Source organism: Chionomys nivalis, chromosome 7, assembly GCF_950005125.1.
Source record: "Chionomys nivalis chromosome 7, mChiNiv1.1, whole genome shotgun sequence".
NCBI classification, from domain to species: Eukaryota; Metazoa; Chordata; class Mammalia; order Rodentia; family Cricetidae; genus Chionomys; species Chionomys nivalis.
The window spans coordinates 11,361,197-11,377,778 of NC_080092.1; the positions used below are offsets into that span (position 1 = coordinate 11,361,197).

A 16,582-nucleotide genomic window follows, 5' to 3' on the forward strand; every position below is an offset into this window, starting at 1 on the left:
CTTCTCACAGTTTTCAAAGCCCAGAGCCTGGAACACACCATCCAGGGCAGCAGCTGCAGCCGCAGACACCCCGGGACTGCTGAGTATCAAGGCTACCCTTGAACCCCGCACCCTGTATTTTCCCTGGGGAAGGAAAGTCAGAGCTATGCTGGGCTGAAGCCCAGCTGGGCGTTGAGAATGGACTGAGCCAGGCAGAGCATCCCACTACCTGTCTTCCCAAGCTGTCCCAAGCATCTGCCAGCTGTGCAGCCGCCTGCAGGGTCCCAGACACCAGGAAGGCCATGAGGCCCAGTGGGGCTTCCTCCAAGCCCAGAGCTTACTCTCTGGCTCTGGCACACTGGGGCCCGATCCTTGCCCTTTTCTACACGTTGCCTCCTATCAACTGCTATGATCCCATCTGGACTTTGCCCTTCTTTGGTAACCCTGGGCTCCACTCCTCCAGCCTAGCTCCCTTCTCTAGCTCTGGCTGATAAGTTAATGGCTGGCATTCCTGTGTTCCCACCTGAGCCACGAGCTTGAGCTCAATTCTATTCTTAGTCCTTGGCCCATGGTCCTATCTGATCGTGTCACACCTACATGTCTCCCTTAGGAGGGAGCTGCCAGCTCTACAGCCCATACTATTCCCAGCATCCCTTTCACCCTACCCTCCATGCGACTGTGCACAAAGTCCAAGCATACAGCAGTGCAGAGCTTGCAGAGGCAGGAACAGCTGACTGGAACCTGCTGGGTCTCAGGTGGGAAATGGGGAAGGTTGAGACCACAAGGCAGATGTGCTATACTGGGGACTGGCAGAGGAGGGACCCTGGGGACAAAGGCTGGCACGCATAAATCAGTTAGTAAGGGACAGAACATCTTGTCTCTATCTATCCCCAAGAGAGGCCCCCTAAGTCTGACAGAATGAACCTAGAGGATCAGCAAGATCAGACAAGGAGTGACTGGCCCCGACCATGCACCACCAGCTCGGTGTAGGCCCCAGCTTGTACTGGGGGCTGGTAATAGAAGCTGGACTCCTTTTAGCTAATTAACCCCTCTGACAACTTCTTGATCCCACAGAGCAGCAGGTGTGTCCCCTCATTCGGTCGGTCAGTTCCCCTTTGGCCCCTTGCTCACTTTACCACTGCAAGTGAAGGAGGACCTGGCAGACTTCAAGTCATGCTTGACTCCTGATACAGGAGAGTCAGGCACAGGACTGCAGGTACAAGATGTGGCTCCCCCTGGTGACTGCAGACACCCCAACCATCAGCGTTAACAAGCCAAAAGATAACTCCCATGCCCGACTCAGAAAAACCAGCTAAAAAATGACAGCCTCAAGGCAAAGGTCCATGTTTATTCAAACCCTTCTGAACCCCACCGGGCTGAGCCCTTTTGGAGGGTCTATGCTGTCCTGTTAACGTCAGTCTGCACGCAATGCAGACTAAAAACATGAATACAGTGCTCAGGTGTCAGCTACAAAGTGCTGACTGACAGAGTGCTAATGTAAGTACGACAAAGGCCCCACGTCTGGAAGAATGGGTGTTCTCCAGAGCCAGCTGCTGCTACAGCCACCACCTCCACTAACATCCAGACCTGCAGGCCAGTGTCTCAGGGCTCACAGCACGACAGCTAGGCGCTTCCTGGGGTTGGGGCAGAAAAGAGGGGTCACAGGTTGGAAGTGGGGGAGTGTGGGGAGTCAAGGCCAGGAAGCTGCTGAGACTGAACCCAGGACCTAAATTCTCATTGGTATGGGCCCATGGTCCTTGCCAAAGCCAAACAGTCCCCTGAGGATGGAGGCCAGTCCCCAAAGGAAGGCACAAGTAGACAGAAACAGATAGCCTCCAGCCAAGGAAGCCCGGAGGGTCCTGGGGAGAAACCCTAGGTCCTGCCCGGGAGGCCTCACACCACCTGATACTCAACTAGAAACTGTGAAACTCCAGGCAAAAAGTGGAAGAGAAATTCAGAGCAGGAAGGGGAGAGACAGGAGGCAGATCCCGGGAGCAGGCAGGCCAGTTCAGAGTACAGAGGCCTTGGGTCCCTTCCATAGGCTGGCAGTGGTCACAGGCAAGAGAAGAATTCTCCAAGACGAACAAAGAGAGACCAGGAGAATCACAGGGAGTGTCCACCTCGCTGGACTGCTCAGGTCCCACTGGCGACTCACCCGAGTTGGTCCGTCTTGGAATGTAGGCTCTGGTGCGCGATGAGGTGTGCACGCTGCTTGAAGCTCTTATCACACTCGCCACAGCCAAAAGGCCGCTCGCCCGTGTGCACACGCTGGTGGTCCAGCAGGTAGGAGCGCAATGAGAAGCTCTTCCCGCACTCACTGCAGCCGAAGGGCTTCTCCCCTGTGTGGATGCGCTGGTGGTCTGTCAGGTAGGCGCTGCGGCTGAAGCTCTTGCCACACTCAGAGCAGGAGAAGGGCTTCTCGCCAGTGTGCACGCCCTGGTGACGCACCAGGTCCGAAGAGCTGCGGAAGCTCTTGTCGCATTCAGGACATTTGTGTGGCTTCTCACCAGTGTGTGTTCGCTGGTGCCGGGCTAGGTCTGAGCCCCAGCGGAAGCGCTTCCCGCACTGCCCGCAGCTGTGCGGCTTCTCAGTCACTAAATCCCGAAACTGGCGCCTTTGCGTGGGCGGCCGCCCCCGATGCGCCACCACCAGCGGGCCCACGGCTGTCCTCTGTGGGTTCTTGGTCTCCCAGACCTCGGTGTCAGCCTCCTCGGGATTCAAGGACATAGTCACTTCACAGTTAGTCTGTCCCGACAATGTTGTCACAGCCTCCTCTGGAGGAGATCTCTTGTTCTGGCTTTTGGATCCCAAACCTGCAAGGCGGGGAGAAGCCTCGTTAATGCTCCTTGACTCTGGGACCGGAAGTTTTGAGATTCAGGCTGCTGTGGCCCAGACTTCTGTCCTACAAAACGACCATATGGGCGAGCAAGATGGCTGAATGGATACAGTCACCTGCTGTCAAGCCTAACCACCAAGCCTGAGCTTTGTCCCCCAGAACCTACATTGAGAAAGGAACAACTCCAGAAAGCCGTCCTCTGACCTCCACACATGCACCTTTCTGTACTGCACACAAAATAAAAATATTAAAATGTAATTTTATTTTAAAAGTCCATTTTATTTACTTTCTTATTTTATTTTATTTTTGGTTTTTCGAGATAGGGTTTCTCTGTGGCATTGGAGGCTGTCCTGGAACTAGCTCTTGTAGACCAGGCTGGCCTCGAACTCACAGAGATCCGCCTGCCTTTGCCTCCCAAGTGCTGGGATTAAAGGCGTGCGCCACCACCGCCCAGCTAAAAGTCCATTTTTAATGGGAAGATGATAAAAGGGTAGCAAAAGAACAGCTCTGAGGTAGCCTTAGGGAGCTGCTGAGCTGATCCTTCCATAGAAGCAACCAACCTGTGGCCAGTGTCACTCACCACAGCTGAAGCCAAGGGCTCATTCCCTGCCTGTAAACTGAAGGCACCAGCGTGTGTAGCTAGTGCGGCCCCTCATTCCTTAGGCTCCAGTGTTGCAGACACAACACACAGCAGCTTTGGTCAGGGAGGAACCCCAACCCACTCACAGTGCCGCCACATAAGTAAGATGCTGAGAAAGAGTGTGAGTTCAAATATTAGGGTGCAGCTAGCTTGCTTTTGTTTTGGTTTTAGCATGTCTGTGGCTGACAAGACCCATCAACCTCACTGGATCTCAGAATGCTGTCTGGGGACAAATATTCCTATGCGCCAGACTGAGATCTGACGAGAAAATGCCCTTCCAAGCCCTCAGCATGGCGCTGGCACAGAGAACACTGGTCACAAAACCCACAGAGATGTGTCACTTGAGCATCTCAGGAGACTGTTGAGGAAACTCAGAAAAGGCTAGCTTTAGAGCCTGGTTAGGGGAGAAAAGCCAGGATCACAGCAGAAAGAGGGCCCCATAGATCTGCTTACCGAGGGCAGCATTCCGGGAGTTCTCTCTCTTTATGTCCCAGAAGAGATCCCTCTGAGCAGGGTCCAGGGAGTCCCATTCTTCTCGGGAAAAATAGAAAGGGATGTCTCCTGATGCCACAGGTTTTTGGAATGAGGAGATATGACTCAGCTGAGGTCTCCCAGGCAGCTGTGAATGGGGATGGGAGGGGTCAAATTATATGTTCACCTGCACCAAGTCCTCTGAGGGAACAAAGGGACTGCTAACTCACAGGCACTGCAGAGGCAAAGGAGACATCCATCGTCTCTCCTGTCTGTCCTTCTTTAAGAACAGGAAGCTCAGCTGAAGGCAAAGAACAGAGCTTCATACAGGTCAAGGGCCAAGACTGACGGCTTCATCTACACTTGCACATGTACACACACCAAATGCATGCGCACGCGTGCTCATGTGACTGGGCTTCCCTGTGCCTGTGACCCTCAGGGCAATTGTAGAGAAGAAACCTAGGCCCTGTGTAGCCACACTGCTGATCAAAGAGTCTTTTTTTTTTTTTTTTTTTTTTGCTTTTTCGAGACAGGGTTTCTCTGTGGTTTTGGAGCCTGTCCTGGAACTAGCTCTTGTAGACCAGGCTGGCCTTGAACTCACAGAGATCCGCCTGCCTCTGCCTCCCGAGTGCTGGGATTAAAGGCGTGCGCCACCATCGCCCGGCTTGATCAAAGAGTCTTACTCACCATGGTTGTGCCGCGCTTGGGGTGCAGGGAGCTGCTTCTGGGGAGGCCGTGGAGTTTGGAGTGCCTGGCCTGCTGCCTTAGGCTCCACTTCAGAGGGTTCATCCTGTGTAGTAACAGTAATAAGCCCATTAGCACAGACCAGACTGGGGGGGGGGGGGAGGAGGTAGGAGATACACCCATTAGGAACCTGAGGGTTGGGTGGGGCAAGAGATTAAATGGAGACCCAGAAAAGACCAGAGAAGAATGTGACACTTCCTGATCAAGAGGCTAGAAACAATCCCTAAAAGGCGAAAGTTATAGCTACTTAGCAAAGGAGAAAGGTGGGTGTGGTGTGGGGGAGGGGGGTCCTCCTGCCAAGGCAGAATCCCACACCCTAGCTGATCATTAGCATATCCTCAGAGGCTTCCAACGTCAAGGACTCAAGACTGCAGGGTACCCCTGACTTAAGACTTGTCTTTCAGAAAAAGCATCCCATGCTGCACTGGGATTGTGTGTGTGTGTGTGTGTGTGTGTGTGTGTGTGTACTTCCCTGGACTCAGTGTTTCCCTTCCCTGTACAGATTTGTCTCCATGAAGATGGCCTCAACTCTTCAGGCTCCTAGACATGGAAAGGACCCTTCACCTGTGGCCCGGCTTTCAACGACTGATTCTGTATGTCCTTCACCAAAGCGACAGCTTCCTTGCCGCTCCCAAGGTGCCGTCTCTGCACCTGGGCTTGGATCTCCCCTGGCAGCACAGCCAGGAACTGCTCCAGCACCAGCAATTCCAGGATCTGCTCCTTGCTGTGCTGCTCCGGCTGCAGCCAGCGGCAGCAGAGCTCCCAGAGCTGGCTGAAGGCTTCCTGTGGCCCAGCCACATCCTGGTAGCAGAACTGACGGAAGCGCTGGCGGAAGGCTTCTGAATCCTCGCTGTCCACCTGCTGGGCAGGTTCCTGCTCCCAAGAGCAATCTTCCACCTTCACAATCAGAAGTCCTTCTTCCTCCGCAGGAGCACGGTCCTGGAGCTCCCGGAAGGATGCCATTCCCTGGCCTAAGTCGACCCTAGCCTGGGGCTCCAGAGCTGACCCTTTCAGTCTCCCAGAGGGGCTCTCGGTGACAGCTGGGCCGGCATCAGGACACATATGCCTACAGAAAGAGCAGAACAGTATCTGAGGAAGAGTGGAATACGCCAGCCTGGAACAAAGTCTAGGGATCTGGCAACTTAGCCTTTTGTACCTCTAAAGCTCTTTAGGCTTCACTGTCTCTATCAGACCCACAGTCCTTTATCACGTCTGACACCCCAAATCTGGGCCGCAAGAACCTAACCTCACTCATTTGGAAGCACTTCTGCTGATATGAGCATATTTTTATCTTCATTTATAGTAACTGTTCAAGCATAGTAGCAGAATTAAGTATGTCTATGCAGTCTGGAGATTGATTCCCTGAGCCAGCTGTGGCTGTGGCTCAGTTGTTACACTGGTTGCCCAGCACTACTTTAAACTGGCTGCGATGGTACAGACTTGCAATCTTCAGCTACATAAAGTCTGAAGCTAGCCCTGGATACAGGATATCCTGGTGTGTGTGTATGTAAATCATTGAAGGCCGAAGAGGGAGCTCAGAAGTTAAGAGCATTTGTTGCTCTTACAGAGGACCCAGGCTCGGCTCCCAGCACCTATGTGGTGGCTCACAACTCACTGTAACTCCAGTTCTAGGGGACCCAACCCCTCTTTCTGACTTCCTCAGGCAACAGTTCTGCCGATGATATACACACATCTATGCCAGTAAAACACTCATACACATAACATAACTAAAATCTAAAGAAAAAGCTTCAGTCACTGAGCTATTCTTTCTTTTTTCTTTTTTGGTTGGGAGAGGGTGGCATTTCAAGACAGGGTTTCTCTATTTTCTCTATGTAACAGTCCTGGCTGTCCTGGAACTCACTTTTTAGACCAGACTGGCCTTGAACTCACAGAGATCCTGCCTCTGCCTCCTGAGTGCTGAGATTAAAGCCTGTGCCACCACCACCCAGCAACACCGAGCTACTCTTAAGGTATGTTTTTCATCATAAAGGCTATAAAATTTCACTGGATGTAGTGGTACATGCATGGTGATATATATCTGGAATTCCAGAACTGTAAGGAACAAAGCCAGAGCGCCCAAAGTTAGAGACCAGTATGAGATATAGAGCAAAACTGTTTCAAAAAGTTATTATCATCGTGTTTAGTTATGAATGTTGTCTCGAGTCCCTTCACTGATAGACCACACTGTCATTTTTCTCAAATTTGAAAACTTACAAATCAACAGGGCTGGAGAGATGGCTCAGTGGTTAAGAGTCTGTGTTTCTCCCGCAGAGGCGGAGGATTAAATTCCCAGCACCAACACGGAGGCTCAAAATTATTTTAATTCTAATTACAGGGCATCTGTCGCCCTCTATTGATCTTCTCAAACCCTGCATGCATGTTATGCACTACATGAAGGCAAACAATCAAGACAACATAAAATAATCTTTAAAAAATAAAAAACTTTCAAATCTTACAAATTCCAGAAACTTCTTACTCCAGATACAGGGTGGTATCAGATACCTCATGGACATCATTCATTCACAACTATATATGAATGTATGGCATGTGTTTGTATTTTATGTTGCTACTGCTTCACAATATTCTCAAAAGTGTAATTTGAATTTTTGCCCTTTTTGTCTCAACAGTCTAACTAGCATGAGCATCATAATTTAAGAAAACGAGAAGGAATGTTAATATACCAAGACATGTTTCTTTTGATTCACTAACAATCTCATATATGACGGGCCGCATTTTTTCCCTGTGCTTTTACTGAAAATTGTTAGCTTCAAAATCGACAAGTGCTTTATGTGTGCTTTACATAAATGAGATCTTATGAGCATACCACTTTGGATTTTGTGTTTTTCAATTAGCAACGTTTCTTCATTAGTAGAAGAGGGTGCTGCAGTTTCCGAACCAACCCGAGTGATGCATCCGGGCGATTTCCAATTCTCCACTACTACAAGCACTTTATTTACGCTTCTCCAGTCGAGCCTTCTGCCTCACCCTTCAGGGACCGAGGAGGTGTCCTCGGAGAGGGCCCGGACTCACCAGGGTCGCTCGGCAGGACGTGGGAAAAGGGGACGGTCCCAGCAGCCTGGCGAGAGCGACGGGGACCCGGAGAGCAAGGAGCCGCCCGCGGCCGCCCTGCCCAGAGGAACGCGTCCCCTTCGGCCTGCGCCTCGGGCGCCGAATCCGCAAGCCCGACTGCGCGCCACGACGCTCCGGTCCCGCCCCCAGGACACACAGCCCCGAGCCGCCAGGTGCTCGGAGCTTCCCCACCAGCTCCCGGCGCCGGAAGTCCGCGCGGAGATCGCTGGGAAGCCAGCAGGCGCATGCGCAAGGACCAGCGTTGGCACTTTTACCATCTCGAGCGCTGCTTGTCAGAGGTGGCTGGCCAATCGACAGGGAGAATTCCCACGGCTGGCCAATCTGGGAAACCCTAAGCTTTGGCGAAGTCTCATTTTCGCCTTCTGGGTCGCACTTATCCTAAATCAGGTCCTTGGGAGATCTCGGAGCTTCCTGGAAAATGGAATCTAATTAGAGCGGAGCCTTCATCGTGGGCACCATCCCCTTCCCACCTACCGGCATTTCCATCTGTACTGAGCTCAGGAGCAGAAGTCCTGATGCCTGGGGACATTGAGCTGGAGGCCCACCTCTGCCTGGACTCCTGCATTGTTGCAATATTGATGTTAATGGTGAGTTAGCTTTGTCTTGTAAACATCTTTGATGTTTATTTTCCTATAAATAGACAAGGGCAGTTTGACTCCGTGTGACAACCGTTGGACTCTCCCTTGTAGCCCCCGTCGCCTTGAGCAAAAGGATTGTTAGTCACACACCCAGCCGGAGTGACCAGCTATCTGGAACGCCCACTCAATGGACACCTTGAGAAAACTACACGTAGATAAAAGCTGAGGAGCCTCCCCCAGGGCTGTTTGAGACAGGCGTCAGTTCTTGCTATCACCAGCCTCTGAATTCTAGATAAGCCTGAAGCCCCGTCCACCAAGGCTACAAAGGGAGCACTTCTCTCTGTTGTGATTGATTGCTAAAAGACAAGGCTGTGATTGTCCAAACACCCCTCCCCACGGCATATAAGCAGACCCATTGGGTGCACAGCAGACAGGGAGATACTAGTGCCATCTCTCCTGGTGTTGCTGTATTAGTCCCAGGGAAACTCTTGAGTGGTCTTGGCTAGTTGGAGTAGTAAAGGCTGAGCTGGTAACACAGTGACAAGAAATAGAAAGAACTGTAAAAAAAGAACATTAAGAACCAGGGTGGTGGTGCACACCACTAAGCCCAGCACTTGGGAGGTTGAGGCAGGTGGGCTCTGAGTTTGAGGACAGCCTGGTCTACAAAATAAGTTCCAGGACAGCCAGGACTACACAGAGAAGCCCCGTCTACCAATAAACAAACAAACAAATAATAAAATAAAATAAAGTGTTTTTGCATTGGTGTGTGGCTATGACTATCTCCTTTTCAACTTGGAAAATCTAAACTACCCCATTAAACACTGTCTTAGGTTTTCTGTATCTGTTATAAAACACCACAACCTTAAACGACCTTGGGAGGAAAGGATTTATTACAGCTTAGAATTCTCAGGCCACACTCCATTGCTGAGGGAAGTCAGGGCAGGAACTCAAATAGAGCAGGAACCTGGAGGCAGGAGCTGATGCAGAAGCCATGGAGGATACTGCTTACAGGCTTGCTCTTCATGGCTTGCTCAGCCTGCTTTCTTAGAGCATCCAGGACCACCAGCCCACATACCACCCACAGTGAGCTGTATCCTTCCACACTAAATATCAATCCAAAAAAATGCATCATAGGCTTGCCCACAAGCCAATCTGGTGGGGGTCATTTTCCCAATTTAGGTTTACTCTTTCAAAACAACTCAAGCTTGTGTGAAGCTGACATAAAAACAGCCACAGTTAAACACTGACGTGCAAGAACCTCTCTTAACCCTCTAATAACCACCGTACTTTTGATTTGCTTGGTTGGGGTGTTTGGTTTTGTGTTTAAAGGTTTGTTCATGTGTGTGGTGGAGTACAATGGAGCAAGAGAGTACAGCATCCCCTGATGCTGGAGTTATAGGTGGATGTAAGCTGCCCAGCATGCATGCTGGGAACCACACAGAGGTCCTCTGGAAGCACTCCTCACTGATGGGCAATTCTCCAGCCCCAGTTGCTTGGTTTGGGGATCTTTGAAACAGTCCTCACACAGCCCAGGCTGGCCTAGACTTTGCTATAACCAAGTGTCCTAGTGACTTTCTATTGGTGTGGTGCGATGAAACACCATGACCGAGGGTTAGAGCCCATGACCATCACAGCGAGGAGCAAGGCAGCAGGCAGGCAGATTTGGCATTGGAGCAGTGGCCGAGACCTTACATCTTGGTCCACAAGTAGGAGGCAGGGAGAGCGAGATAGCAGGGATTGCTGTGGGCTTTTGACCCCTCAAAGGTTCCATGGAAGCACTCTTAACCAGTGAGCCATTCTCCAGCCCCAGTTAGAGCCTCAAAAGTTCTTAGAGTTTTTGTGGGTTTGTTAATTTCACATTCACTTGGGGAGCATGCACAGAAGTCAGAACAAGTCTCAGGAGTCAGGTTCTCTCCTCCACTGTGGGGGGGAGGGGGGGCAGAACTCAGGTCTTTAGGCTTGACAGCAAGCACCCTTACCTGTTAGGCTACCTCACCGATCCATCTTTTGACATTTTTCCTCTGCACTGATAATTTGATAATTTATGTGCAAGCTTCCAAATGTAAAGTACTTACAGCGAAATCTCCTCTTAGTCTTCCCTCACCTGCATCTCCTTTCTAGAAACAAACAGTGCCATCCACTACAGAGGTATTTTATTTACACTCAGTCCCCCCCAAAAATGTATTTAAGTGGATCCTTTTTACTCTGTAGGTTGTGTGTGTGTGTGTGTGTGTGTGTGTGTGTGTGTGTGTGTTGTACATATGTGAGTGCAGGTGTACCTGTGCCCCCCCAAAAAAGGTCAAGTAAGGTGAGGACTGAAGACACCCCATGTTGTCCATCAGAAGGACAGACAGCTCTGGATGGGAAGAGCCCCTGAGCTGTAGTTTAGGGGAGCTGGGCTTCTCATGTGTGCTGTGGAGAAGCCCTGATTCATTCGTGTCCTCCAAGCCTGATCACAGTGTTGCTTGATCATATGTAACTTGTGTGACTTGAAGGCTAGCCACCTTCCTCAAGGGTTTCAGAGTCTTTGTGCAGAGCCTAGGACCTCTGGCTCTCCATAGGTAGTAAGTCTACAATTGCTTCCTGTCATCTGAGCCGCCTGTGTCATCCTGAAAGATGATACAGGTATCCAGGCCTCCACAGCTTCCGGCTCAGGTTCCCCTCGCTGCTTCCAAGCAGGACTTCCGGGTACTCCCTGCTCCCATTCCCCATCCCACTGCCACCAGTAGATGGCCCATAGTGTGAGCTCGGTTTCAGTGACAACAGAAGCTGGCTTGAGAAAAGAGAATGTTGCTTTTATCACAAAGCAGATCTGCCGCGGACTGACTCTCTTGAAGATCGAAGACCGAGGGAGAGCTGGGGTGAAGGCTTAGGAGAACCCAGGATTCGGCGAATGACAGACAGACACAACTCTAAAGAAATTTGAATCTGGGGGCTGGAGAGATGGCTCAGAGGTTAAGAGCACTGCCTGCTCTTCCAAAGGTCCTGAGTTCAATTCCCAGCAACCACATGGTGGCTCACAACCATCTGTAATGGGGTCTGGTGCCCTCTTCTGGCCTGTAGGCATACACACAGACAGAATATTGTATACATAATAAATAAATAAATAAAAAATTTGAATCTGCTGCAATTTTCCTAAAATTCAAGCATCATTTTTATGAGATTACAGAAGGAAGTTGGCAGACATAAAAGCTTACATAGAAAAATGATTACACGCAGTAATTCTCAGCAAGTCTTGCGGTCAGGGCCAGGTGGGCGGAGCTTTTCTCTGAAATTCGTCTCACGCCACTGACCAACTGCGCTTTCTCATGGCCCTAAATCATATCTGCCCTCAAGGTAACCAAGGTGACCCAAACACCATTCTTCAGGATTCCACCCCCAGGGTTTGCTCCAATATTGAATGGCTGGCTTCATATTGTCAAGAATAGCTTGCCTTTCTTTCCTATCTAAAATGCACCAGGGGTTTCTCATTCTGGCTAGCCTCTCCATGCCATTCCATACATTTTCCTTCATAATTCACCCTTCTTCTACCAAATCTCCTATCATGGAGCCCTTTCTGTTCGAGGGTATCCATAAATTCCCCCAGAGAGCGAGCTGACTCTTAACATCAATGGCCTGAATCAAGGGAGGGGACTGACGCATCAGTCCCTCCGTATTCAAGGAGCCGTTGGGAATGCTTCCTGGTTCCTTGAACAGATTAAGTTTGTCAAGAGAAAAGTAGAACAGAAGAAAAGATAGAGCCAATGCAAGAAACCATCGCCAGGAACAAAGTGAACGAGATCGTTGAGGCTGATCAGGCACCTCAACTCGAGCAGACTGCCAGGGAGCCGCTGGGGGCCAAGCTCCGGGAAGCACGAGCCCCTCATTTTGAGATGGCCACCACCTGAGAGGCATTTTGTCACACAGGCGAGACAGCCATGGATGTGGCACAGATCCCGGGGTAAATGATGCAGTCTCATAAGTGGAGCCCAAGTGCTGCCTGATCCACACACGTACACACACACACACACACACGTACACACACACTGCAAGACCGGAGCCACCAGCACGTCCTCAGCCTTCGCCTTGGAGCTTGCCACAAACTCTCACTCTGGCTCTTCTGGCCCTCTGTAGCACCTTTGATGGTTCCCCATTTGGGGATCTTCAAGAGAGCATCAAGCCCAGAAAGTATTGCATCTTCTAAATCTTAGGATGCCCGGGGCGGGGGGAGTAGGAAAGCTTAGAAGGGGCGATCCTGTGTCACTGAACCTCTCTTTCCAACAACAGATGGCCCAGAAGGAATAGGCAAGCTTTTAAATCCCAGCCTGGGACAGGCCCAAGATGCTAAAAAATCTTAGTGCAGCTTCTGGGCTCAGGGTCCCTGCACAACTCTGGCAGTCAGAATCTAGGAGGTGCAGAGACTCAAGTCCCCAGATCCATCAGAAGAGCTCAAGGCCCCTCTAAACAGGTTCAGCCGCTCGATAGCTCCAACTAGTCTGTCCAGCAGACCTTATAGCTACCGCCTATCTTGTCCTAAATGTCCCTGGGTTCCAGCTCAGTCCTCTAGGCTGTACTGCAGCCAAAAGCCTAATGGTCAGCCCTAGCTCCTCCTGTCCAGCCAATTGAGGAGAGTTTTGAATCACCCGCTCCCTCCTCATCCAGAGATCATAGCACCGCCTTGCCTGCCACAGCTCCAGAGCCATCACCGGCTCCCAAGCACGATTTACTGCTCCGCGATTCAGTGTCCAGGTGCACCCGCATCAGAGAGTGGGTTACATGTGAACCCTTCCACTGCCATCCTTCAAAGCTTCCGGTGGTCACTCACAAAAATCCAAACCCGGAACAAAGCCCTATCTCTCACCTTCCTTCCAGATGCTGGTTCTGCTGGATCCACACGTCATTCATTTCCCCTGTCTCCGTTTTTGAAAGCCAATTCCACCTCAGGACTTTTTGCAGAGGTCACACAAAACAAAGGCTGTTCAAAAGGTAGTGTTGGTTGTTTTCTTTTTCATTTTATTTTCCATCAATCCAAAGCAAAAAATGCAAAGAATAGAATTCACGCTAGTGGCAGCGAGCACCCCAGTATAAAGAAGCTACTGAGGGGCCGCGGGCATTACCCCCAACCCCAAGAAGTCACATTGGTGGGAGCTGGCCTCACTGGCTCCTCAGACCGCAGCAGCTCCTCGGGTGTGGCCACAAGATGGCAGTGTCGGCCACGCTGTCCCGCAGCTCCAGGACCAGCAGCCTGGCTTCAGGGCTGAGTAGATGCTGAGAAGTAACATTGTTCTAGAGGTCTTGAGTCACCTGACTTAGTTTTTGGAAGCCTTTTTTGAAAAAGCAGGGTTCTGAGAAGAAAACGGACCATCACACAGTGCTGTGGTCTGGAATTCAAAATAATCCGACTTCCAAAATACTCCAAAAATCAGTTTGACAGAATCTAGAACTAGAGTCCAGAACAGAATCAGGATCTAGAGGGAGATGCCCCAGAGGCAGAGGACCCAAAGTCTGTCACCTTTTTGTTTACTCGTGGGCAGGCGCAGACACAGTATCTTCTTTAGCCCTCACATAGCCCAGCCCCACACCACGGATGGCAGAATCTCCCGTGTTGGGAGCTATAGATCCCAGGCCCCTTGACTTTCTTTGCCTGCAGCTGATCTGAGCACGAGACCCTAATGGCAGGCTGATGAGTCTGTAGCTGGGCATGGCTAAGATTTCTATATAAGCTGCCCCTGTGCACAATAAAGTGGCACTGACACTCTTGTATCAAGAGTGATCTCTCTCTCTCTCTCTCTCTCTCTCTCTCTCTCTCTCTCTCTCTCACACACACACACACACACACACACACACACTCTGTCTCTCTGTGTTTATCTATGTGTTTTTAAGTCTCAGCTTAGTTCCTGGCTCAGGCAACCATTTTCGGCTTTTATTCTCCAACATTAGAATCTCCAGGGCCAGTAAACTAAGAGATGGTGATGGGAACAGTCTGCCTGCCCAAAATGTGGATCTGTGGATGATCTGATCCTTCACTGTCCACCACAAAGGAGGGACTGGGCTGGTGAGACCTCCAGAGCAAGGCCCTGTGGGCTGACTTTCCAGGTAAGGACAAACTGACAGCCTGTGCTCCATCCCCGGGCCCCACGTGGTGGAAGGAGAAAAGTGACTCCCCTAAGTCATCCTCTGAACTACAGAGAGAGCAAAACCAGAGAGCCTCACAGAAAAATAAAAATTATAAAAGCAAATTCATGGGCAGGTCGGGGGATTAGCAATTCTGTAGGAAATTCCTTGAGGCAAGAGGGACCCTGGTGCCTACCTCTTCTGGGCCCCTTCACTCCCAACCTCCCAGATTCCTGTTTCCAGATCATTCTGTAGGTTCATAACATTGCCTTTCATCGGTCTTCCACCTAAGTGAATATTGTTCAAATAGATAAGGATACAGGACCATAAAGGGTCAGATCATGATGTGAATAACCCAGCCACTGGGAACATTCACCTTGAACAAATACAATTCGGATGGCTGGGGATAAAATGAAGAACAATAATATCACAGTCGTCTCTGCCTTAAGGAGGCTTTGGTGGCTCATAAGAAAGTGAGCTACATTAACAGAGAGATGTACAATGCCTTAGGTTTTTGGAAAACAGAATTCAGAGGCCAGGCGGTGGTGTCACACACCTTTAACCCCAGCATTCAGGAGGCAGAGACATGCAAATCTCTGAGTTAGAGGCCAGCCTGGTCTACAGAGCAAGTTCCAGGACAGCCAGGGCTACACAGAAAAAACCCTGTCTCAAAAAAACAAAAACAAAACAAAATTAAAAAACACACAAAAACAAAAGAAGAATTCAGGTTGGAGAAAGAGTTCAGTCTATAAAGCTGGAAACACAGCAAGCTCCAGTCCCAGTAAGAGACCCTATCTCAAAAAAATGACACCCAAGGTTGACTTCTCACAAACAAACGCACAGGCAAAAAATGCAGTGGCAACCACTGAAAGAACCCTCTCTCTGTGCCATGCATAAAAAGAAATTAAGAACGTCCACTGTTTTTATTTTCCTGGTGTGTTTATTTACACTGGCTCAGCAAATATATTGATCCACAGACTACAGGTAGAGGCCAAGGTCAAGTCTGTGTGTTTGATTTTGGTGGTGGTGTGGGTTTGTCATTGTATGATTGTTGTTTTAAGGTTTCAAAAGTTTTTTGTTTTTTGTTTTTTTTGTTTGTTTGTTTGTTTTTAAAGACAGGATCTTCTTTGTAGTCTTGGGTGGCCTGGAACTTGCTATATAGACCAGGCTGGCCAAGGGCTGGGATTGAAGGTGTGCCACATGCCCAGTGCATTTATTATTTCAATAAGCTATATTTTAATGAATAAGCTATTTTATGTTTGTTTGGTTTGGGTTTTTGAGTGTGCCACATGCCTAGTGCATTTATTATTTTTTCAATAAGCTATAATTTAATGAATATGCTAGAATATGCTATTTTATGTTTGTTTGGCTTAGTTTTTTGAATCAGGGTCTTTTCTGTGTAGCACTAGCTGTCCTGGAACTCACTCTGTAGACCAGGCTGGCCTCGAACTGCCTGGTCTTTGCCTCCCAAGTACTGGGATTAAAGGTGTGCCACCACCCGATGAACGTGCTATTTTTAACAAATTTTGTTGGGCATCACCTGTGAGCTGGTTTCGAAGCAGTCCATTGGTTAGTATAGCAGCTAGCCGATAGCCTCTTTCCCTTCCTTCGAGCTGACTCTGCCAGAGTAGACAGGCTTCATTCTGTTCCCCTTTATGCTGCTGGCTATGTCTGTACAGCAAACAGAAACTGTTTCCAGAGTTAGAGAGACAGCTCAGTCCTTGAGAGCACTGGCTGCTTTTCCAGAGGATCCGGGTTCAATTCTCAACACCCACAAATTAGCTCACAACTGTCTGTAACTCCAGTTCCAGGGCTCTGATGCCCTCTTTTGGCCCCCACGGGCACCAGCCATGCACCTGGTATACTGAAATGCATAAAGGTAAAAATTCATACACATAAAAAAGAAAATGCTGCCGAGTGTGGTTGTGTTTGATCCCAACACTTGGTAGACAGAGGCAGGCGGATCTCTGAATTCAAGGCCAGCCTGGTCTACATAGTGAGTTCCAGGACAGCCAGGACTATGTAGAGAGACCCTGTATCCAAAAAGAAGAAAGAGAAAGAGAGAGGGAGGGAGGGGGGGTAGGGAGGGAGGAAGGGAGGGAGGGAGGAAGGAAGGAAGGAAGGGGAGAAAAGTCCCACACTTGATAAATA

General features: G+C 49.8%; 1 protein-coding gene across 3 annotated transcripts; it reads right to left on the bottom strand.

Annotated features, from left to right (window-relative positions):
- Window positions 1–41: 41 nt before the first annotated feature.
- On the bottom strand, window positions 42–7,944 carry Znf213 (zinc finger protein 213). 3 transcript variants are annotated; one of them, XM_057774141.1, is made up of 7 exons: window positions 7,701–7,944; window positions 5,235–5,736; window positions 4,614–4,716; window positions 4,157–4,227; window positions 3,909–4,074; window positions 2,135–2,792; window positions 42–123 (listed from the first exon to the last, which is right to left on the bottom strand). In XM_057774141.1, exons 2-7 carry the CDS (start codon window positions 5,730–5,732, stop codon window positions 93–95), a joined length of 1,527 nt encoding a protein of 508 aa, XP_057630124.1. In that variant the 5' UTR covers window positions 5,733–5,736; window positions 7,701–7,944; the 3' UTR covers window positions 42–92. The 3 variants fall into 3 exon arrangements, with proteins under 3 accessions (XP_057630124.1, XP_057630125.1, XP_057630126.1); XM_057774142.1 differs by lacking the exon at window positions 7,701–7,944 and adding an exon at window positions 7,495–7,656; XM_057774143.1 differs by lacking the exon at window positions 42–123 and having other exon boundaries at window positions 1,306–2,792.
- Between the last annotated feature and the right edge of the window lie 8,638 nt (window positions 7,945–16,582).